The sequence below is a fragment of the Bombina bombina genome, chromosome 2 (genome assembly GCF_027579735.1).
Source record: "Bombina bombina isolate aBomBom1 chromosome 2, aBomBom1.pri, whole genome shotgun sequence".
In the NCBI taxonomy this organism is placed as follows: domain Eukaryota; kingdom Metazoa; phylum Chordata; class Amphibia; order Anura; family Bombinatoridae; genus Bombina; species Bombina bombina.
The window spans coordinates 763,851,799-763,877,784 of NC_069500.1; the positions used below are offsets into that span (position 1 = coordinate 763,851,799).

The 25,986-nt window shown below is 39.0% G+C and overlaps 1 protein-coding gene across 1 annotated transcript in view; it reads right to left on the reverse strand.

Moving 5' to 3' along the window:
• The window catches only part of SIN3B (SIN3 transcription regulator family member B), a 115,199-nt gene that overhangs the window by 78,302 nt on the left and 10,911 nt on the right, over nucleotides 1–25,986 (reverse strand). The window contains exons 7-13 of the mRNA XM_053702892.1: nucleotides 23,853–23,975; nucleotides 18,662–18,751; nucleotides 13,245–13,363; nucleotides 12,395–12,605; nucleotides 11,904–12,020; nucleotides 9,647–9,885; nucleotides 7,592–7,775 (exon numbers count right to left, since the gene is read on the reverse strand). Coding sequence (XP_053558867.1) covers nucleotides 7,592–7,775; nucleotides 9,647–9,885; nucleotides 11,904–12,020; nucleotides 12,395–12,605; nucleotides 13,245–13,363; nucleotides 18,662–18,751; nucleotides 23,853–23,975 — 1,083 coding nt within the window. The remainder of the gene's footprint in view (nucleotides 1–7,591; nucleotides 7,776–9,646; nucleotides 9,886–11,903; nucleotides 12,021–12,394; nucleotides 12,606–13,244; nucleotides 13,364–18,661; nucleotides 18,752–23,852; nucleotides 23,976–25,986) is intronic.

Genomic DNA, 25,986 nt, shown 5'->3' on the forward strand with positions numbered 1-25,986 from the left:
ATCTTTCCCACTCTGAGCAATACTTGCTGGAGAGGGTGTAGGGAGGAGGGCACACTCCTCCACATATGGTGAACTTGCCCAAAACTACAGCTATATTGGTCAGAGGTTTTCTCTACAATATCTAACATTTTGCAAATTCAGATCCCACAAGCCCCTGAAAATCTATTATTTAGCTCATTGCCCAAAATTAAAGCAAAATCAAACTGGCTCTCCTGTTGATTATGATGATGGGAGCCAAGAAACTCATACCAAAGAAATGGAAATCCGCAGAAACACCAACAGAGCAGGAATGGAGGCTTCAGGTCTCTGAACTGCTCACTCTAGAAAGATACCACTACCTTAAAACTCATAACATAGAATACCATGAATATATGATCGCAATCTGGAACAAAACAATTTAAGGAGACCTTTTTTTTTTTCCCCTCTTTCTTACAAACTTTCTCCGTCCTCCCTTGATCTTTCTTCTTCTCTTTCCTCACTCATACCTTCCCCCAAGACACGGTAGTAACAAAAATCTGGAGCCCCAGGTGTGAGCTCTAGAAAGAGTGAATGATTTTTATGAAAAAATTTAAAATTGTTATCTTTGTAAGAGGGTCTCAGAAATCTGTGGTGAGACCTTCTCATATCCCATTTTGATGTAACTGCAATTTGATTATGACATATAGCAAATGTAAAGTGTTAGCTAATTTTCTGCCTTTTGTTTTTTGGCGGCATTTACTGTAATGGTTTATTTACACCAATAAAGCTCTTTTGAAGAAGAAAAAAAAAAAAATAGGGTGGGCCGTGGACTCGTCATATCGTAGAAGAAATCAATTTATCAGGTAAGCATAAATTTACTTTTCTTCTACAAGATATGACGAGTCCATGGATTTCATCCTTACTTGTGGGATACAATACCAAAGCTACAGGACACGGATGAAAGGGAGGGAACAAGACAGGAAGCTAAACGGAAGGCATCACTGCTTGAAGAACCTTTCTCCCAAAACCAGCCTCAGAAGAAGCAAAAGTATCAAATTGTAAAATTTGGAAAAAGTATGAAGAGACGACCAAGTCGCAGCCTTGCAAATCTGTTCAACAGAAGCATCGTTTTTAAATGCCCATGAGGAAGCCACAGCCCTAGTAGAATGAGCCGTAATTCTTTCAGGAGGCTGCTGTCCAGCAGTCTCATGTGCCAGGCGGATGATACTCTTTAGCCAAAAAGAAAGAGGTAGCCGTAGCTTTCTGACCCCTACGCTTTCCAGAAAAAACAATGAATAATGAAGATGATGGACGGAAATCCTTAGTCGCCTGCAAGTAAAACTTCAAGGCACGGACCACGTCCAAGTTATGCAAGAGACGCTCCTTCTTAGAAGGATTAGGACATAAAGGAACATCAATTTCCTGATTAATATTCTTATTTGAAACAACCTTATGAAGGAACCCAGGTTTGGTACGTAAAACCACCTTATCAGAATGAAAAATAAGATAAAGCAAGTCACATTGAAGTGCTGAAAGCTCAGAAACTCTACGAGCAGAAGAAATAGCAACCAAAAACAAAACTTTCCAAGATAACAACTTAATATCTATGGAATGCATGGGTTCAAACGGAACCCCTTGAAGAACACTAAGAACTAAATTCAAACTCCAGGGTGGAGCAATTGGTCTAAACACAGGCTTAATTCTGGTTAGAGCCTGACAAAAAGACTGAACGTCTGGAACATCTGCCAAACGTTTGTGTAGCAAAATTGACAAAGCAGAAATTTGTCCCTTTAATTTGTCTCCAATCCTTCTTGGAGAAAAGACAGAATCCTGGGAATCCTAACCTTACTCCACGAGTAGCCTTTGGATTCACACCAAAAAAAGATATTTACGCCATATCTTACGATAGATCTTTCTAGTGACAGGCTTACGTGCCTGAATCAACGTATCAATGACCACATCAGAGAATCCCCGCTTAGATGAAATCAAGCGTTCAATCTCCAAGCAGTCAGCTGCAGAGAAATTAGATTTGGATGTTGGAAAGGACCTTTAATGAGAAGGTCCTGTCTCACTGGGAGTTTCCACGGAGGCAGAGAGGACATGTCCACTAGATCTGTATACCAAGTCCTGCGTGGCAACGCAGGCGCGATTAGGATTACTGAAGCCCTCTCCTGTTTGATCCGAGCAATCACCCGGGGAAGGAGAGGAAACGGAGGAAACACATAAGCCAGGTTGAACGACCAAGGCATTGCCAAGGCATCTATTAGTTTGGACTGAGGATCTCTCGACCTGGATCCGTATCTTGGGAGCTTGGCATTCTGCTGAGACGCCATCAGATCCAATTCCGGTTTGCCCCATCGGAGAATCAGAGAGGCAAATACCTCCGGATGGAGTTCCCACTCCCCCGGATGAAAAGCCTGTTGGCTTAAATAGTCCGCTTCCCAGTTGTCCACTCCTGGGATGTAGATTGCCGACAGATAACAAGAGTGGGTCTCCGTCCACTGAATTATCCTGGATACATCTGTCATCGATAAGGAACTCCTCGTCCCTCCCTGATGATTGATGCAAGCCACAGTCGTGATACTGTCCGACTGGAATCTGATGAATTTGGCTGAAGCCAACTGAGGCCACGCCTGAAGCGCATTGAATATTGCTCTCAATTCCAGAATATTGATCGGAAGTAGAGACTCCAACTGAGTCCATACACCCTGATCCTTCAGGGAATTTCAGACTGCACCCCAGCCTAGTAGACTGGCGTCCGTTGTCACCAATACCCACGAGGGTCTGCGGAAACACGTCCCCTGGGACAGATGATCCGGCGACAACCACCAAAGAAGAGAGTTTCTGGTCTCTTGATCCAGATTTATCGGAGGAGATAAATTTGTATAGTCCCCATTCCACTGTCCGAGCATGCACAGTTGCAGTGGTCTGAGATGAAACAGAGCAAACGGAATGATGTCCATTGCCGCCACCATCAATCCAATAACCTCCATACACTGAGCCACTTACGGCCGAGGATTGGACTGAAGGGCTCGACAAGTGTTTAGAATTTTTGACTTTCTGATCTCCGTCAGAAAAATCTTCATTGCTATAGAATCTATCAGAGTTCCCAAGAAGGGAACCTTTGTCTGTGGAATTAGTGAACTCTTTTCTAGATTCACCTTCCAACCGTGAGTTCTCAGAAAGGACAACACTGTGTTTGTATGAGACTTTGTTAGATGATAAGTCGACGCCTGAATCAAGATAATGTCCAGATAAGGCGCCACTGCTATGCCCCGCGGCCTGAGAACCGCCAAAAGGGACCCTAGAACCTTTGTGAAGATCCAGGGTGCTGTGGCCAACCCGAAGGGAAGAGCCACAAACTGAAAATGTTTGTCCAGGAAGCTTAGGTACTGATGATGATCCTTGTGAATAGGAATATGAAGGTATGCATCCTTCAAGTCCACGGTAGTCATATATTGACCCTCCTGGATCATTGGCAAAATTGTTCGAATAGTCTCCATCTTGAACGATCTAAAATGGGTCTGAAAGTTCCCTTTTTTGGGGAATCACAAAGAGATTTGAGTAAAACCCCTGCCCCTGTTCCAGTCTTGAACGGGACGAATTACTCCCATAGTAGAGAGGTCTTTTACACAGCGTAAAAACGCCTCTCTTTTTATCTGGTCTACAGACAATCTTGAAAGAAGAAATCTCCCCCTTGGGAGAAAGTTTTTGAATTCCAGTTGATACCCATGGGTCACAATATCCAGTGCCCAGGGGTCCTGAACATCTCTTGCCCAAGCCTGAGGAAAGAGAGAAAGTCTGCCCCCTACTAAATCCGGACCCCGATCGGGCCGCCCCTTCATGCTGTCTTGGTAGCAGCAGCAGGCTTCTTGGGTTGTTGACCCTTGTTCCAAGCCAGGTTGAGTCTCCAGACGGACTTGGCCTGAGCAAAATTCCCTTCCTGCTTTGTGGAGGAAGAAGAGGGTACTCCTTTAAAATTCTGAAAGGAACGAAAATTATTACCCCTCATCTTAGCCTTATCCTGAGGTAGAGCATGACCTTTACCTCCAGTAATGTCAGAGATGATTTCCTTCAACTCAGGCCCGAATAGGGTCTTACCCTTGAAAGGAATAGCCAAGAGCTTTGATTTAGATGACACATCAGCAGACCACGATTTTAACCATAGCGCTCTACACGCTAAAATGGCAAATCCTGCATTTTTAGCCACCAACTTAGCAATTTGAAAGGCGGCATCTGTGATAAAAGAATTAGCCAGCTTGAGAGCCCTAATTCTATCTAAAATATCCTCTAAGGGGGTCTCAATTTTAAAAGACTCTTCTAAGGCATCAAACCAGAAAGCCGCTGCAGTAGTAACTGGAACAATGCAGGCTGTCTGTTGTAAAAGGAAACCCTGATGAATATATGACTTCATTAGAAGACCCTCTAACTTTTTATCCATAGGGTCTTTGAAAACACAGCTGTCCTCAATAGGAATAGTTGTATGCTTGGCCAGGGTAGATATAGCTCCCTCCACCTTAGGGACAATCTGCCAAGGGTCCCGAATGGTGTCTGATATGGGATACATTTTCTTAAAATTAGGAGGGGGAATGGTATACCCGGTCTGTCCCACTCCTTCTTAATAATCTCTGAGATCCTCTTAGGAACCGGAAAAACATCAGTGTAAGTGTATTTATCAATTTTACACAATTTCTCTGGTGGCACCATAATAGTGTCACAGTCATCCAGAGTCGCTAAGACCTCTCGAAGTAACAGGCGGAGGTGTTCTAGCTTAAATTTAAAGGACATGACGTCCGAATCTGTCTGAGGTAACACACTTCCCGGTTCCGAAAGTTCTCCCTCAGATAAAATTTCCCTGACCCCCAACTCAGATCCCTGTGAGGGCACATCGGAAATGGCCAACAAAGCATCAGAGGATTCAGTATTCACATTAATACCTGACCTACTGCGTTAACCCTGTAACACTGGTAGTTTAGATAATACCTCTGTATGGGTAGTTGACATAACTACAGCCATATCCTGCAGAGTAAAAGAATTAGACGCATTTGAGGAACTCAGCGTCGCTTGGGTGGGCGTTAAAGGTTGTGACACTTGGGGAGAATTAGACGGCATTTCCCGATTCTCTTCAGACTGAGAATCATCCTTAGGTACACTTTCTTTACATAAAATACACTTTTTACATTGTAAGGCCCTTTCAGTACAAGAGGTACACAAAGTAAGAGGGGGTTCCACAATGGCTTCTAAACACATAGAACAAGGAGTTTCCTCAAGTTCAGACATGTTAAACAGATTAGCAATAGCCACAATAGTCGTAAATCACCTTATTTACGGATTCAAAAAACTTTTTGAAAAAAAAAACGTACTGCGCCTTTAAGAAATAAAAGCGCAACAATTTTTCTGAACTGCCCAAAAAACTATTTTTATTACAAAACGATTATATAAAACAGTTAAATTTTGCCAAAAATTATTGCACCCCATAAGGTTAAATCACCCTTTAAAGAGATATTTTAATTGAAAAAATAGACTTTATAATGAAAACAGCCCCTGCACCTTGCCATAGCTCTGCTGTGGCGCCTACCTACCCTCAGGGTACTCAAAATTGACTCAACAATGATCCGGTGACTGGAAAACAACTTTAGACTCCACTGGAGTTAATGCCTGCTGCCTTCTTAGACAGAGAAAACTGCGCATCTGAGCGTGCGAAATAGGCCACGCCCATCATGGATGTCGCATCAACAGTCTGCCTAACCGCATGGGAAGCGGTTTGAAATAAGCCATGTGGTTTCTGTACTCCTAACAAGCATATTACATATCACTGCAGCCCTTCTGACCCCTTCCATATTAAATATGTAAGAGTCAAGCTGCCTCTCCCAGTGCCAAGCCCCAATATAGCTATACAAAAACGTAGTAGCAATACACATAACACACAGGAATTTCAGTAACACCTTCAGTCATATAGGTCTACTGCTTACCCCTTCCCTTACAGGTAAAAATGTCAGCCAGTTCTGATATAACAAGTTTCCTCAGAAATAAAAGACTAAACATACCTCTATGCTGCTTGTAGCATGACACCGTTCTCCACACTGAAGATATTTCTTGCACTACCTTCAGAAGCTTTGTGGGAACCAGAATGGATCTTAGTAACGTCTGCTAAGATCATCAATCTCAGGGCAGAAAAATTTCTTCGTCCTTAATGCATTTCTCCCTGAGGAAAATAGTACTCATCGATACCATTTTAAAATAAAAAAACTTCTTGATTGAAGAATCTAAAACAAACACCTCACTTTACCTCTTCCTATTACTAACACAGGCAAAGAGAATGACTGGAGGTGGAGGGAAGGGAGGAGCTATATATACAGCTCTGCTGTGGTGCTCTTTGCCACTTCCTGTTAGCAGGAGGATAAATCCCACAAGGATGAAATCCGTGGACTCGTCATATCTTGTAGAAGAAAATGGACCGGCTTCTAAAACGCACATTCTTGCTTTTCAAATAAAGATACCAAGAGAATGAAGACAATTTGATAATAGGAGTAAATTAGAAAGCTGCTTAAAATTGCATGCTCTATCTGAATCACAAAAGAAAAAATTTGGGTTCAGTGTCCCTTTAACAGAAATAATTGCAATATGTATTAATCTATTTAAATGGATTTGACCTTTTATTTTTTTACACTACATTTGTGCAATGTCCTTTACTTCCAGACACAGCCTTACAGGGAGGAGGAGCCTCTGCAGAAAAGTTTATCTTAGTCGGACGTCATAAAACTTCTAGGCTGGTTACTATTAAAGTGAAAGTAAAGTACAAAAAAAAAAAAAACTTTCATGTTTCAAATAGGGCATGTAATTCTAAACAACTTTCCAATTGACTTTGATCACCAAAGTTGCATTGTTCTCTTGGTATTCTTAGTTGAAAGTTAAACCTAGGAAGGCTCATATGATAATTTCTAAGCCCTTGAAGGCTGCCTTTTATCACATGCTTTTTTATTTGCTTTTCACAACACGGGAGAGCTAGTTCCTGTAAACCATATAGATAACATTGTGATCACGCCTGTGAATTGTGGCAGACACTGCACCAATTGGCTAAAATTAAAGTCAATAGATAATAAATAGTCATGTGATCAGGGGGCTGTCAGAAGATTCTTAGATACAAGGTAATCACAGAGGTAAAAAAGTATATTAATATAACAGTGTTGGTTATGCAAAACTGGGGAATGGGTAATACAGGGATTATCTATCTTTTAAAAACAACAAAAATTCTGGTGTTGATGTCCCTTTAAGTGAATAGATAACCGAGGCAGACTTGCTTGTTCCTAGATCAGTCATAATATAACCTATGTTTCAAAGATGCTCATTATTGAAGAAAACAAGTAGTTTTTTTATTTTGTTTTTAAAACAATCTGTTTCTTTTTAGTTTATTTTGATTTAGCACATTTGTTTTGTTTTTTATCATATACAGATATAATTATCTGGCACACTTTTGTTAAACAAGACTGACAAGTCTACCAACTAAAAAAGTGTAGATAATAAAAAAATAAACATACACAATTGTTAAAGAAAACTTATATTTTACAATTGGTTGGTACAAATGGTTCTTGTCTATTAAAATGATTGCATGATGAAGCGTTGGGATACTCACCTCATCATAAACACTCTCTATTTCGTTGAGTAAGCTCTTAGATCGCAGAGCCTTTGTATCATTCTGTTTGAAGTTGACAGCCTGGTGGTCTAGGGACTTGAGGTATGCCCTTTCATACTGCTCCCGCCATGTCTTATTAAATCCTTGCTGGGCTTCCCGCCACTCTTCCTCTTTTGCTTTTAATCTGTGAAGGAAAAAAATAGATAAGAAACTAAAGGTCTATTCTCGTCTGTGCAGATTTCTTAAGTGTAAGATTAATTAGTTTAGGATATCCTTATGCATTACCCAGAAATTCTAGATTCCCCTTACAGTATCAATCCTTACCCCCCCCCCCCCTCTTTTGAAGTTTATTCCATGAATCAACCATCATTTCTATAAATAACTGCTTCCACAAATGACTCTGGAACCTACTACCCTCTACCTTGAGATTGTGACCCCTTGTTCTAGGGGTTTTCTTTGAGTGAAAAATGCTTCTAGCATTAATCATGTCACTTTCACCCATTTTATCCTCCTAAGCTATAAATACTAAGGTCATAAAGTCTTTCATGACCTTAATGTGTATATATTTTAGATCAAGTACCAATGACGCTCCCCTCCTTTGAACACTTTGTTTGTTTATATCCTTAAGGAGTCCGTGTCTTCAAGATGAGGCTTAAAGGGACAGTCTACACCAGAATTGTTATTGTTTTAAAAGATGGATAATCCCTTGTTTACCCATTCCCTAGTTTTGCATAACCAACACAGTTATATTTATATATTTTTTACCTCTGTGATTATCTTGTATCTAAGCCTCTGCAGACTGCCCCTTTATTCAGTTCTTTTGACAGACTTGCAGTTTAGCCAATCAGTGATGGCTCCCAGGTAACTTCATGTACACGAGCACAGAATTATCTATATGAAAAACAAACTAACACCCTCTAGTGATGAAAAACCTGTTAAAATGCATTCTTAAGAGGCGACCTTCAAGGTCTAAGAAATTAGCATATGAACCTCCTAAGCTTTCAACTAAGAATACCAAGAGAATAAAGAAAAATTGGTGATAAAAGTAAATTTGAAAAATGTTTAAAATGACATGCCCCATCTGAATCATGAAAGTTTTTTTTGGACTAGACTGTCCCTTTAAAGAGACAGTCTACTCCAAAATTGTGTTTAAAAACAAAAAAAAAAGGATAGATAATCACTTTATTACTCATTCCCCAGTTTTGTATAAATGACATTTATGTTAATATGCTTTTTACCTTTGTGATTACCTTGTATCTAAGCATCTGTAGAATGCCCCCTTATCTCAGGGCTATATCAACTCCAAATTATAGCAGCAGCACCAGTAGTCAAGTTACAAAATCATAAAATCTTTGAGCCAGACTTCGAAATGTCATTTTATAGCATGGCTCAATAAAGATTTTGTGACTTTACTACTGGTGGTGCTGCAATCATTTGGAGTGGATATATTTTAGGGAGGTGGTGCTCTACCTCATTATCTTGGACACCTTTGAAAACTATTTACCCAGGTGCTGGGATTTGGCTTTTTGCCCTTATCTCAGAGATGTTTATGACTCTTATTTTAGCCAATCAGAGCAGTCTTATTTGTAACTCCACAGGAGTAAGCACAGTGTTATCTATATGTTACACTTTAACTAGCTCTGTCTTGCTGTGAAAAGCTTATAAAATAGACTGAGATAAAGGCAGCTTGCAGGGGCTTAAAACAGTATACTAATAGAACAATATTGTTTATACAAAGCTGGGGAATGTTATCTATCTTTTTAAACAATAACAATTTTGTAGTAAACTGTCCCTTTAACTAATGATCTATAAATATTTTCTGCTGTTATCTTTTCCTATACAACCCTACTGCCTTTATCTGCTGAAGTGAAAACCACATTTCAAAAAGCTTGAAATATGAATTCCTAAGACAAAGTTCATCTTTTTTTTTACTGATAGTGAAGGAGGGATCAGTCCCCAAAAAATAAAGTGTACTAATGGTAATAGGTTTCTCTTAAGAGATGGCTAAAAACAATATCATTCAAGTCCTATTATTCAGAGTCCCCTGCTTTGCACCTCTTTAATACAACAGGCACTGCTGTCACTGGATTCTTCTTAAGGCTTTCAATTATGTCTGGAGCTTTGTCACCGTAGATCCTGTAGATGGCCCGCCGCTGGATGACCTCTGAAGTACCTCCGAGACAATCATCAAGCCTGAATTTCTCCTGATCTTCTGGGGACATACGTGAAAGTTTCTTTTGTACACTCTCAAGCACACGGATGGTGGCCAAGTTGGTTTCTAACACAACATCCAACTGGGGAAGAAGAATCAGAGTAAATTGTTTCAGATTACCACATACACATGTTAACAATAAATCAAAAAGGCAACAAGTAAGCAACATACATTTTGAAACTAGACAAGGCTGTTTTATAGAAAATGAAGGGAAATACATTTTCCACACCCGCAAAAATAAAAAAAAAATAAAAAAATGCTTACTACAAAATGTTGAGACGCTGTTTAATAGGATATCAGGTTGCACACAAACTGAGTGAATCTGAAAATATTTTCACTTCTGCAAAAAGCCAATAGGTGGTAGTATTGGCAAGCTAGGACAGCAAATTTTGTACAGCAAGTTCTACTACCACAAAATTATTTAAATCAGCAATGGCCAACTTCCTAACACACAGATGCCGCTTATCAATATTTTAAAGCTTCAAGAGCCTTACATAAATGTATGGGTATTAAAACAAACAAGTATTTTATAAAATGCCCAGTGGCAAAAATGCAGATTTATTAAAGGTTGAAGCGTATCCCAAGTTTGCTCTTCTTACCTCTAGAGGGCTTTTTTGAGTTGTGATCAAACCAGAGCACACGTTTGTAGTCGCTTTTTTCCCTTGAGCTACAAACACTATGACACACATTAGTTAGTTTGGCTTTTTTAACTCTGGTCTAAACACTAGTACAGAGGGCCGCATATAGCCCTTGGCTGCTAGTTGGCCATCCATGATTTAAATCATTAAAACAGACACACAAAAAAAAAAATCTATAATATGCTAGAGCATTTTTTTTATTGTATAATTGCTTTAAGAGAAATAAGTGTAAAGAAATCATAGTCAAAATTAAACTTTCATAATTAGGTTGGAATATACAAAAGCAAAAAAACAACAAAACACCACCACATCTTTACGGTTTACTTAACAAGGGACAGTTAAGTCAAAATTAAACTTTCATGATTCAGATAGGGCATGCAATTTTAAACAAATTTCACATTTACTTTTATTCTCAAATTTGCTTTGTTCTTTTGGTATTCTTTGTCGAAAACTAAACCTTGGTAGGTTCATATACCAATTTCTAAACCCTTGAAGGAGACATCTTATCAGGGCATTTTGACAGTTTTTCTCAGCTAGAGAGCACTAGTTCATGTGTGCTATATAGATAACATTGTGCTCACTCCCGTGGAGTTATTTTTTTATGAGTCAGCAGTGATTTGCTAAAATGCAAGTCTGTAAAAAGAACTGAGGTAAGGGTACAGTCTGCAGAGGGTTAGATACAATGTGTAATCACAGAGGTAAAAAAAAAAAAAAAGTATTAATATAGGTTATGAAAACTGGGGAATGGATAATAAAGGGATTATTTATCTTTTTAAAACAATTTGGTGTAGACGGTACCTTTAAATTATCAAATTGTGCAGTATTTTTATATGCAGACTTTCTAAGGATCCTGCTGCTACTGAGCAGGTGCAAGAGTTCAATGTATACGTATAAGTGTGATTAGTTGACAACGGTCACATGAAACAGGAAAATGGGAATTTTAAAATCTGGTGTGTGTGTGAGTGATAGAGATATATATATATATATATATATATATATATACACACATACACACATAGTCATTGGCCTACAAATTTGCCCAGCTATCTCCCAGTAGTGCATTGCTGCTCCAATAAAGGATACCAAAAGAATTCAGAAAAATTGATATCAGTAAATAGGAAAGTTGTTTAAAATTGTATTCTCTGAGTCTGGGAAGAAAAAGTTTAAAGTTTAATGTCCCTTTATTTACTGCAATTGGCATTAAACACATAGTTAAAGGAACACAGCCAGTAACCAGTGGCTATGAGCCATATTGGCTCAGTGGCGGTTTTCAGCTTTGGACCAGAAGTGCATTGCTTGTGTGGCGCTAACAACCTTGCAAGGGTTAAACACACAGTTCTTTGCAAGTAATAGTGCAGTAATAAATCACTCTAGCACATTATTATTATTGCTACTTTATATAATTGTAACACCTTCACAGGCCCTCCCCTTGAAATAGATTACCAGGGGCACAGGTTCTCACCTCAAACCGCTCATCCTCACAGCGATGCAGCTGCTCCTCATATGGGGTCTTTTTAGAACTTACAAACGTAGAGTCTTCAGACCATGCAGGAAAGGACACCCACGTGTCATTTAGCACCTACATGAGGAGACGATGGAGCGACAAGAATATAAACATTTGTAATGCGCCATCAACATTAGACCGAGCTACACAAGGAGGCAATACAATTCAAGCTTGAAAAATACACAAAACAAAAAGCTAACAGAAAAGTAAGTCTGTGCATATTTATTTCAACTTTTAGATCGCTTTAAAGCTCTACTTCCAAGTGTTAAAATTTAGATTTTTGTCAATCGTGTGTGTTTCTGGCTCTTACCGTTTTACTTACTCTACAAATATCTACATCTGGCTCCTGAGTTTCATATTAATGTGCCAAGCACTGTAGTATGTGTAAGTTGTGTACAGGCAAACTAGAATTCTTACTTATTCTGTGGTGTGTATATGTACACATGTACCTCCTTGCACACAGCAGTCCTCCCGCTGCATTTTGGCTGCTGATATGTTTTAGGGAGGGCTCGGTAACTGGAACCAATACGCTTGCAAGAAGCATAATCAATCTCACGCCCAATACCTTCATTGGACCGGTCATTTGTTACTGGCGATGTAAAAGAGAGTTCTTTCACTCCCAGGAATGATTTAAATTGAGCGAATAGCTCTGGGAACTTCCTGCAGAAAAATAAAAAAAGACTATCATTAGATGCAGATAGACTGAATAGTTCTGTAGCATAAAGAATTAATATCTCCTGAATACACAAATGTGGTTTTGCCAAACAGAGTATAAAAAAAAAGGATCATATTTCTAAAATCAGAATTTTTAATATCAGCCTTTAGGACCTAATACCAGATCTGATTAAGTGGCTGATACTGTGCTTTAACCACCCATTCTCAATGGGACATTTTAATACATTAATTACATGCTCCAAATTGTTAGTGCGTGACAGGTTACTTACTATATAGATGACTATGGGTTTGACCACAATGTTATGCTTGGTTTCATAAGATAACAAATGCTGAACGGTATGGTTCCTGAGCTTTTTTTTCCCCACTCTTAAAGGGATGCTTAACCCAATTTTTTTCTTTCATGATTCAGATAGAGCATGCAATTTTAATCAACTATGTAATTTACACAAATTATCAATTTTTCTTCATTCTCTTGCTATCTTTATTTGTAAAAGCAGGAACGTAAAGCTTAGGAGCCGGACCATTTTTGGTTCAGACCTGGGTTGCACTTGCTGATTGAAATGGTAAAAGAAATAAAAAAAAAAAGCTTAAATGAATAAAAGATCATGAGTGCTTTATACTTACCCCAAAAACGGTGTGACTAATTGTAGGAGTTCAGAACCAGAAACCAGCTCTTGGTTGAAAAGGGCTATACAGCGCAGAAAATTTTCATACACTTCCTGGCTTTTAAGCACTCTGCGCACCTGAAACATAGAGCCAATGTATTCAGAGGTGATTTTGTTAATATAAGAAGGCCCAGGCTTCCAGACACTGAGGCTCAGATATGACTCATATGATCGTATAGACCAAAGAGACAAGGAGCCTTGCAGCCGCAGGAAGGAGAATAACCAAATCACACACACAATACACTGATGAAATGACAGAACAGCGCCATTTATTATCAGAATACTCTCTCTCTCAAATCTAAGGGCTGCAAAATCAAAATAAAACTTTGATGATTCAGATAGAGCATGTAATTTTAAACAACTTTCCAGAGCAGCACTGGTATAGAGCCATAGAGCAGCACTGGTATAGAGCCCCAGAGCAGCACTGGTATAGAGCCCCAGAGCAGCACTGGTATAGAGCCATAGAGCAGCACTGGTATAGAGCCATAGAGCAGCACTGGTATAGAGCCATAGAGCAGCACTGGTATAGAGCCATAGAGCAGCACTGGTATAGAGCCATAGAGCAGCACTGGTATAGAGCCATAGAGCAGCACTGGTATAGAGCCATAGAGCAGCACTGGTATAGAGCCATAGAGCAGCACTGGTATAGAGCCATAGAGCAGCACTGGTATAGAGCCATAGAGCAGCACTGGTATAGAGCCATAGAGCAGCACTGGTATAGAGCCATAGAGCAGCACTGGTATAGAGCCATAGAGCAGCACTGGTATAGAGCCATAGAGCAGCACTGGTATAGAGCCATAGAGCAGCACTGGTATAGAGCCATAGAGCAGCACTGGTATAGAGCCATAGAGCAGCACTGGTATAGAGCCATAGAGCAGCACTGGTATAGAGCCATAGAGCAGCACTGGTATAGAGCCATAGAGCAGCACTGGTATAGAGCCATAGAGCAGCACTGGTATAGAGCCATAGAGCAGCACTGGTATAGAGCCATAGAGCAGCACTGGTATAGAGCCATAGAGCAGCACTGGTATAGAGCCATAGAGCAGCACTGGTATAGAGCCATAGAGCAGCACTGGTATAGAGCCATAGAGCAGCACTGGTATAGAGCCATAGAGCAGCACTGGTATAGAGCCATAGAGCAGCACTGGTATAGAGCCATAGAGCAGCACTGGTATAGAGCCATAGAGCAGCACTGGTATAGAGCCATAGAGCAGCACTGGTATAGAGCCATAGAGCAGCACTGGTATAGAGCCATAGAGCAGCACTGGTATAGAGCCATAGAGCAGCACTGGTATAGAGCCATAGAGCAGCACTGGTATAGAGCCATAGAGCAGCACTGGTATAGAGCCATAGAGCAGCACTGGTATAGAGCCATAGAGCAGCACTGGTATAGAGCCATAGAGCAGCACTGGTATAGAGCCATAGAGCAGCACTGGTATAGAGCCATAGAGCAGCACTGGTATAGAGCCATAGAGCAGCACTGGTATAGAGCCATAGAGCAGCACTGGTATAGAGCCATAGAGCAGCACTGGTATAGAGCCATAGAGCAGCACTGGTATAGAGCCATAGAGCAGCACTGGTATAGAGCCATAGAGCAGCACTGGTATAGAGCCATAGAGCAGCACTGGTATAGAGCCATAGAGCAGCACTGGTATAGAGCCATAGAGCAGCACTGGTATAGAGCCATAGAGCAGCACTGGTATAGAGCCATAGAGCAGCACTGGTATAGAGCCATAGAGCAGCACTGGTATAGAGCCATAGAGCAGCACTGGTATAGAGCCATAGAGCAGCACTGGTATAGAGCCATAGAGCAGCACTGGTATAGAGCCATAGAGCAGCACTGGTATAGAGCCATAGAGCAGCACTGGTATAGAGCCATAGAGCAGCACTGGTATAGAGCCATAGAGCAGCACTGGTATAGAGCCATAGAGCAGCACTGGTATAGAGCCATAGAGCAGCACTGGTATAGAGCCATAGAGCAGCACTGGTATAGAGCCATAGAGCAGCACTGGTATAGAGCCATAGAGCAGCACTGGTATAGAGCCATAGAGCAGCACTGGTATAGAGCCATAGAGCAGCACTGGTATAGAGCCATAGAGCAGCACTGGTATAGAGCCATAGAGCAGCACTGGTATAGAGCCATAGAGCAGCACTGGTATAGAGCCATAGAGCAGCACTGGTATAGAGCCATAGAGCAGCACTGGTATAGAGCCATAGAGCAGCACTGGTATAGAGCCATAGAGCAGCACTGGTATAGAGCCATAGAGCAGCACTGGTATAGAGCCATAGAGCAGCACTGGTATAGAGCCATAGAGCAGCACTGGTATAGAGCCATAGAGCAGCACTGGTATAGAGCCATAGAGCAGCACTGGTATAGAGCCATAGAGCAGCACTGGTATAGAGCCATAGAGCAGCACTGGTATAGAGCCATAGAGCAGCACTGGTATAGAGCCATAGAGCAGCACTGGTATAGAGCCATAGAGCAGCACTGGTATAGAGCCATAGAGCAGCACTGGTATAGAGCCATAGAGCAGCACTGGTATAGAGCCATAGAGCAGCACTGGTATAGAGCCATAGAGCAGCACTGGTATAGAGCCATAGAGCAGCACTGGTATAGAGCCATAGAGCAGCACTGGTATAGAGCCATAGAGCAGCACTGGTATAGAGCCATAGAGCAGCACTGGTATAGAGCCATAGAGCAGCACTGGTATAGAGCCATAGAGCAGCACTGGTATAGAGCCATAGAGCAGCACTGGTATAGAGCCATAGAGCAGCACTGGTATAGAGCCATAGAGCAGCACTGGTATAGAGCCATAGAGCAGCACTGGTATAGAGCCATAGAGCAGCACTGGTATAGAGCCATAGAGCAGCACTGGTATAGAGCCATAGAGCAGCACTGGTATAGAGCCATAGAGCAGCACTGGTATAGAGCCATAGAGCAGCACTGGTATAGAGCCATAGAGCAGCACTGGTATAGAGCCATAGAGCAGCACTGGTATAGAGCCATAGAGCAGCACTGGTATAGAGCCATAGAGCAGCACTGGTATAGAGCCATAGAGCAGCACTGGTATAGAGCCATAGAGCAGCACTGGTATAGAGCCATAGAGCAGCACTGGTATAGAGCCATAGAGCAGCACTGGTATAGAGCCATAGAGCAGCACTGGTATAGAGCCATAGAGCAGCACTGGTATAGAGCCATAGAGCAGCACTGGTATAGAGCCATAGAGCAGCACTGGTATAGAGCCATAGAGCAGCACTGGTATAGAGCCATAGAGCAGCACTGGTATAGAGCCATAGAGCAGCACTGGTATAGAGCCATAGAGCAGCACTGGTATAGAGCCATAGAGCAGCACTGGTATAGAGCCATAGAGCAGCACTGGTATAGAGCCATAGAGCAGCACTGGTATAGAGCCATAGAGCAGCACTGGTATAGAGCCATAGAGCAGCACTGGTATAGAGCCATAGAGCAGCACTGGTATAGAGCCATAGAGCAGCACTGGTATAGAGCCATAGAGCAGCACTGGTATAGAGCCATAGAGCAGCACTGGTATAGAGCCATAGAGCAGCACTGGTATAGAGCCATAGAGCAGCACTGGTATAGAGCCATAGAGCAGCACTGGTATAGAGCCATAGAGCAGCACTGGTATAGAGCCATAGAGCAGCACTGGTATAGAGCCATAGAGCAGCACTGGTATAGAGCCATAGAGCAGCACTGGTATAGAGCCATAGAGCAGCACTGGTATAGAGCCATAGAGCAGCACTGGTATAGAGCCATAGAGCAGCACTGGTATAGAGCCATAGAGCAGCACTGTTATAAAGCCATAGAGCAGCACTGTTATAAAGCCATAGAGCAGCACTGTTATACAGCCATAGAGTGCTAAAGACACACACGTGGGTACATAAAAAGTTAAAATAGGAAAGTAGAAATAGACTAATGCTGTACTGTTTTTTTCTATTCAATGCTTCTAATATCATAGGTAAAGCAGAATTACTACATCATATATTTTTTACCAAACTGAAAATAATAATAAACAAGTGCTAGGTCTTGAAGGCATCTGTGCCTCTTATAAGTTTCCATAACAGTAATACAATTGTACAGAGATGTTTCAATCATTAGACAGACACTCCTCTGGTGTAAAAGGACATGAAACCCAACAATTCTCTCACGATTTATATAGAGTATACATTTTTAAACAACTTTCCAATTGACTTACTTTATCTAATTTGCTTGGTATCCTTTTTTTTTTTTTTTTTTTTAAAGCATATCTAGATAGGCTCAGGAGCTGGGAGCTAGCTGCTGATTGGTGGCTGCACATATATGCCTCTTGTGATTGGCTTACTGATGTGCTCAGCTAGTTCCCAGTAGTGCATTGCTGCTCCTTCAAGAAAGGATATCAAGAGAATAAAGCAAAAATGATAATAGAAGTAAATTAGAAAATTGTTTACAATTGTATTCTTTATTTAAATCGTGAAAGAAAAATTTGGGTTTCATGTACCTTTAATGGTAAAACTTACATACACACAAACCACTGCAGAAAGGGCCCAGTTAGTAAACTTAAAATGATGGTAAATCCTAGCGTTTGTGAAACGCAAGGATTTACCATTGTACTTCATGCTGAAAGCTCCTTTATTTGTTCCAAGCGATCGCTGCACTGAGCTGCCAATACAGCCTACCGGCAGAACGCTGTTTTCGCTATTTGGCTGAGAGGTGACATTTCTATCTCTTAGCCAATAGCCGAGCGGAACATCCGGCTTGGCACCGCAATATTTGTTCCAATGGTAAATCCTAGCTTTTCACAAAAGCTAGGATTTACCATCACTTTAAAAAATCATGGTACTTTTATATGAACATTGCACTCACATTTTCCTTGTTCCCTTTTAAAAATGTATTTTTAATTTATATCAATTTGGCAAATAAATCAACTTTTTCTATTCCTACGTTGGAATTACACTTTTTTTTTTTAAATCTACGTTAAATTATACACTAAAATCTTTCTGTACATTTTTTTTCTCTTTTCCTTTTTTTTTTTTTTAAATAAACACTTTTGTAAATGGCTATAGCATCCTGTCATTTTACTTCAATAAAATTAGAGTTCAACCTCCCTTTAACAACTGGACGTTCCCTGTTGAGCCCTGTAATAGCGAGGATCTTGCCGACAGTGACAGTGAGTGCCTGAGGCACGTGGACATAGCGCAATCTAGCTGTTGTAGACTCCCTTGTATAAAAAAGGACAGCAGATATATTGGGTACATCGGCTCTCATTAAGGGATTGAAAGGCTGCAAACTATTTGCATGGGACCAGCAGACTAGCATAATAAAAGCACTGGAATTCATACTAGACTCATTTTCCAAGTTAATTACAGCAGAGAACTAACCTTGTTAAAGAATGAGAATTCTTGAAGTGTCCCATACTTTCCAACACTGGCAACTGAATGATCCTTAGACTTCCGCATCTTAATTTTTTTCTGTAAAGTAGAGAAGGTGGTTACAAGACAAAATTCGAAATGTTATATTTTGAAAAAGCCGGAAACCCGGCGAAACATGTCAAGGGAGGGAAGTGAGCTGATGGGAGCTCTCTAGTTTGCATATTTTAATACTTGCAAGCAGCAATTTATGGGAAATCATTGAATTGCAGTGGACTGGCGGTTACAAGCTGTATCCAATATGGAACCTTTTGTTGTTAACATTGCTAATCTTTAATCTCTTTAGCACAATTTGTTCATATTTGCAATAGACAAGCTGACTATTTAGTTATAGAAATAAGGCAATTGTTGGTAACAATGTCGCTCCATACACAGCAGACACTTATTATTGCATGTTTATTAATAAACCGATAGTAACCAATAGCAACACAAGAACATTGTTACCTTATTAGCGATAATAGTGAACAAAAGCCATTACTAATAGTCAATCTATTCTGTGATCTGTGTGACACTAATGGAGATTTAATTCTTTATCTATACGTTAGTATTAAGCAAGCAAGTGGGTATTAATGATTTTTCAGATTACACTTATAATCAATTGAAGTTTAGCGATCACAAGCAGTACTATTTGGATTCATTTTGTAATAATTTTCTACAGTGGGTAAAGGTATGGTGGTACAACCTAACCTTTTCCCAAGTGGAATATAAATATATTATCCTAGGATATTTTATAGTACGCTTGTTTCGCTCCAATCCTTTTATTCCATTTATAACCACTTATTTACTTTAAACTTACCAACAGCTGATTGCATGGTGCTGTTACAATAGGTATTAAACCTGCTGACATATGTACTAAGTGCACCAACACAAACAGCTCCTTCATGCTTAGTAATATTACCATCAATGAGTGGTGTTAACCTTATTCTATAAGTGGGAAAACATCTTTGTTCAGGGTCACACTCCTGAATACAATCCTAATAATATTTAATCTCGTCATTTTTATCCCACTACCTAGCATTGGGGTTCTGTATAATACTTTAGCCTAGCTCCCTACTTTAATTGACCAACGCTATAATTAGTCACCCTGCGACCTCCCTAATATAACCAGTACCTACAACCGGATTCCTTGCTGCTAGCATTTTAGTTTTAATTTTTCCCATTGTTTTAATCACGTACTAATAAAGTTTTAGGTTTTATTATTGTATGACATTTTTCCAGTCTCAAACTAATCTTAGGGTCTTATTTGAGTGCTTACACAGTATCACTTCTTTGGTCTAGTTTCTTTAACTGACATTTAGTGAACATTGTTTCCTTGATACTTAGCACCTATACCACAATATACATTATATTACAAGGCCAAAGGCAACCTTATTTGTATGGTTATAGACCCTTATATTATAACTGAGTGGTGCCATCAATTCATATTTTTTTTCACATCAATATTCTATACCTAGGGTTGCCAGCTGTCCTCTACAAAATACTGGACAATCTGTCGGTAACTGGGCACAATGTTAGGTGGGGGTCACACAATGCCCTCTTAAAAGCTCTACCTTAGCCTGCGCTATTAATTTCGCTATGCATGTTTGTTTGTCTTTATAACCGAGTAGCAGTCATTTGACTCCTTGGCTGCCAATGACATACAAATCAATCATGTTACCTGCCAGTAACATATGTAAACAGAAGTGATTTGACTCCATAGACTTCCCCTCACTTCTTCCTGCTCCCTTTCTGTAATGTATTTAGGCATAGGAAGCCTTTGATATTTAGCCAACACATTTCAGTGTCCAGTATTTTGTGAATAATTTACAAGTTGCTAAAATTCTGTACACCTGGCAACCATATTTATACCATAACTAAGATTAACAAGTTTTGTGCAGGTATATTTTGCATCTAGTTTGTACTACTACATTCTAGTTTTGTTTTATGACCTTATAGTTTCAAAAACTGTCAATGCAGTTGAAGGTTTTCTTTAAAAGATACAGTATACACCAATTTTCATATAACTGCATGTAATAGACAATACTATAAAGAAGAATATGCACAGATACTGATGTAAAAATCTTTTATAAAACCATTTAAAAACTTACTTGGAATCTCCAAATGTAACACTGTTGAGGTTAGAATGGGACACCCAGTGAAAGGGGCTGGGGAATCAGGAAGAGCAGACACTCAACCCCTCCATATGAAAATACAGATTACACAAACAAGAGCAGCAGGACTCTGTAGACCTGGGTCTACATCTGATATTTTGGAGCTTGGTTGTGAATGTGAAAATCAGCACAATGTTATTAAAAAATAAACAAAACTAAACACTGTTACAAAAACACTCCCAGATGGGCTATATAAAAGGATAATCTACAAAACTTTTATGCAAAGAAACCATCAAGTATACAATGTCCATTTAAAGGGACATGAAACCCAATTTTTTTCTTTCACGATTCTGAGAGAGCATTCAATTTTAAACAACTTTCTAATTTACTTCTATTATCTAATTTGCTTCATTCTCTTGATATCCTTTGCTGAAAAGCATATCTAGATAGACTCAGTAGCTGCTGATTGGTGGCTGCACATAGATGCCTGGTGTGATTGGCTCGCCTATGTGCATTGATATTTCTTCAACAAAGGATATCTAACAAATGAAGCAAAATAGATAATAGAAGTAAATGAGAATGTTGTTTAAAACTGTATTATCTATCTGAATCATGAAAGAAAAAATGTTGGGTTTAATGTTTCTTTAATATCCAAAATAATATGTACATTGCTGATTAGTTTTTTTTCCAGGGTACTGAAAGTTCTCTTAATCTTTGGTGAGAATGGCATTTTTAGTTATACTGTGTAGTAAATAATTATCTATTTAACCTAGATATGTACATTGGGTCTTCTGGGCTTCATATGGTCTGAGTCTAGGTGTACACGAGAGCTCGACCTAGACAAATTATTGTAGAACAAAGAAACAATACTTCTCTGCTTTGAATGAGGAATTTATGGTAATTTATAACACCACCAAAGGGAAAAGAGAAAAAAAAAAAAAGTGAAATTAATTATGCTCCAAAACAATCTCTAATTGATGCTGCTCGACTCAGATGAAAATTGCTGTAGGATGTCTGCCAAAGTCTATTGTCCCCTGCATTTTATTATGCTGTGAAAAGCAGTACTGCAATCCAAATGAACAACTGCATATATCATCTTTATTTCTTTAGTGGGGATTGAGAAGGACAGACGGCGCGATTAAATACTGAGCCAATTTATTTAACTAAAAATAGAAAAATTCAGCAGTGCCCCAAACATACCATCTTAGATGCTGGGTCCAATGTTACTGTTCAAAGTGAGAGAACAAACCAATGCCTGGGAGCTATACAATCCATTACTGATAGCAGACCTACTGCATAGAAACAGACATGTTCCTATAAATAGTGTCAGCTCAGCCATCACACTGGAAATGCTGAGTAACCCAAGTACTGAGAAAGTTCTTACGTAATAGCAAAAGCAAATGCTTGTTATTGGAGTTGTTATAACAGAGTATCCTGTGATGGTTGCTCTTCTATTCAGCAACCTGCCATTATCCTACAAACCACTCTTTTAGCAGCAATAACTAAAGCAGCAAAAAAAGGAAACTGCAAGAATGCCAATATGGTCTTCAGTTAAGGGATAAACTAAAGGCTGAATCGATTGTTATACATATCACATTTTTAGAGCAGCTTTTTCTATTTAAGATATCAACTGTGCTCTCTAGTTAATGTAACTATGTAAAGATACAATTACATTCTGAAGATAAAAAAAATCAATTATGAGATATCTACTTGAATGTGATTTTTGTCTCACTTTAGGGAAAATAGGGACAATGAGATCATTAGCCAGTAGAAAGAAAACACCCCCCCCAAAAAACAAAACAAAACACAACAACAAGAGAGAGAAGCCCCCATGAGGTTCTAATTCCACGACTGTGTCCAAAACATATTGCCAAATTCTGATCTTAAAAAGGGACATTGTGCACTAGATTTCTCTTTGCATAAATGTTTTGTAGATGATCCATTTATATAGCCCATACAGGGTTTTTTGGGTTTTTTTTTTTTTAAATGCATAGTTTTGCTTATTTTTAAATAACATTGTGCTGATTTTCAGACTCCTAACCAAGCCCCAAAGTTTTAGTAGAATCTTAAATTACTAGTCAAATAGCGGATAGTCTTAGATACCCACGGATGTAATAAGACAATATAGACTGATAATAATCTTTGTATTATTATTTATTACATCCGTGGGTATCTAAGACTATCCGCTATTTGACTAGTAATTTAAGACTTTGTAACTGACAGTTCATCATTTCAACTGTCTGTTATACTTAATCCTAAATGTCTCATTTAGCAGTATTATCTAATATCCTATATATGATATAGTCTAATAGTAACAGCATACTTAAGGGCAGCTTTTGTAAATTATTCATCTAAGATTACAACTATTCATAGACGCAACCACCAGGGATTATTGTGTTAACTTTGTTTATATGCAATATAGAGTTGCAATATAGAGTTGAATTTATTCTCTTATGAGTCCCCCTGGGCCTATACATCCATTCTTATAATACATGATATATACCCTGACTATGGATTAAAACCGACATCCTAGGCCAGTGATATCTTACCATGTATTAGTTGTACCAACATCGAATTGGCATACACTGTTTTTCTGCATTTATACACCAATAATCCACCACCTCCAGTGTTTTTAGAGTTGTTTTTCTGTGTGTATGTCTTAATTGTTAATATCTTAATAAAGGTTATATTTTATTTTTAGTTTCATCCTCCCTCTATTTGACCACTAATACTTCCATTAGGCCCTAAGGATAGTGAGTGCTACACACGTGTACATATCCGTCAGCTTTGACTGACATTTTTGTTATATGAAAATTGGTGTATACAGTCTCTTTAAGCCTCACCATAGATTCAATTTATATAGTCCATTTTAATTGTAACATCCACCCCTTTCCCCTGTTATTATCCACTTTTCTAATAAATATATATATATATATATATATATATATATATATATATATATATATATTATTATTATTTTATTTTTTTAAGGCTCAAGTGTTTATCTTTACTTAAATTATGTTCATAATGTTGATAATTTACTGCTTAGTTACCTTTGAGGGACAAGACATTGGCCGAAGCAAGAGAGACCTGGAACGTTTTCGACTTTGTTCTAGGTTTCGATCATAGTCCAATTTACGAGCACTGGTAAGATCACATGCCCCATTTCCTGTGAACTGTGATAGAAGGAACAGAAATATAAATAAAGAGATTTTAATATAAATATACAATGAAAGAGTTATGAGATTTGGTACAAGGTAACACACTGACATCCTGCTCAAAGGATAGATAAAGATATCAAATTCAGGGTCCAAAGATCTAAAGTTCTCCGCTCTGGTGAGATTACCTAAGAAGTTGCCCCACTACTGCCAGGTCCCTCACAGAATTTTATAAAAAATAATTTTAACTTTAGATAAACTTTATCGTTTTTCTAGCTATGCAGTGTTCTGGATGTAAAGGAGAGATAAAAATATTACAATATAATGTTTTCAAAAAGCAGCCTTTCAAAGATTTCTCTCCATTCTGGCAAAAAATCTCTTACCGTGGTGTTTCTTCAAGCCCCAGAGTAGTATAGGATAGTGAGCTCCAGGAGAAGGCCCCTGCAAGGCCTGAATGTAAATAAGAAACGTTGTGGTCCTGGCACTACTGTAGAGACCACACATCCAAATATAAAAATATATAAAACCAAGACAATATTGGGGTAATCAAGCCTCTCAACATCAGACATGTTTCATGCTGGGTAAGCACTTGATCACCGATAATCAGAGGGATCAGGGTGTTAACCTTATAAAGGAAAATAGACCAATAAAAATTAATTAACCCCTAGTCAAGTTTCTGAGGCTGCCTTAAAAAAGAGAATAACCAAAACACAAACACCAAATTATTAAGTTTGACCATTCATATATGCTCTCTAATAGAAAATATATGGTAATTGAAAAATGTATTATAGGAAAAACACTTCTATTTTTTAATCAACATCAAATGTATTTATTTGAATTGCACTAAGAATGAAAATAAATGTGGCTTATTTTATTAACAGATCCACATCCATACGGGAATTTAGACCATTGGGTACCCTAGTACCCAAAGTTAAAATAAAAAAATAAAAAAAAAATTTCCTTTTCATTTAGTTTGTCCTCCCTGTTGCCACCTCGTCCACCCACAAGGACAAAATCAATCCCTTGAATTTTAATAGTGTACTGTCCGAATTGTGATGTGTTCTGAAATGTCTGGCTATGGGAGTGTTGGATTCAGGATCCTCAATGGATCTAAGGTGTTGCAGGAATCTGTCCCTGAGTGCAATTTTTGCTTTTCCTGTGTTCTGAATATTGCAACCGATACACGTAAGAAGGTACATTACATGAGTTGTATTGCCATTAATGAAATACCATACATTAAAAAAGATTTGTTAGTAACCAGCTACCCTCTACTCAAAAGTACTACCCTGGAGAACATGTTCACATGCGCAGCATTTGAAACAACCATGTTTTTTATTTAACCATGTACTGTGTCTTCGTGTGGGAAGTATGGAAGGGGAAAGAATGTCTCTGAAAGTTTTGGCCTTTTTGGGTACAAATTTGACTCCCTTGTCAATGATATCCGACAGAATAGGGTAAAATCTGTAAATGTTGTTTAATTAAACCGCATATTTGATGGTATTCCTTGCTAAATGTTGTAATGAATAAAAAAAGTGTAGATTCCTTGCCTGTACTGAACTTTTTGGCCGTAAAACTATTGCCTAATAACTTGTCATGAGGGATAGAATCAACCTCATTTTTAGTTTTTATAAGGAGATCCCTATCATATCCTCTGTCTTCAAGTCTTTTCATAGTGGCCAAAGCCTCCTGTTCATACATTTTAGCGAGTGAACAATTCCTTTTGACCCGTATTAGTTGTCCTTCTGGTAATTGACTTTAAAAAATTGGGAGAATGACAGAATTTAAAGTTAAAGGGACACTGAACCCAAAATTTTTCTTTCGCGATTCAGATAGAGCATGCAATTTTAAGCAACTTTCTAATTTACCCCTATTATCAATTTGTCTTTGTTCTCTTGCTATCTTTATTTGAAAAAGGCATCTAAGCTTTTTTTGGTTCGATACTCTGGACAGCAATTTTTATTGGTGGATGAATTTATCCACCAATCAGCAAGGACAACTCAGGTTGTTCACCAAAAATGGGCCGGCATCT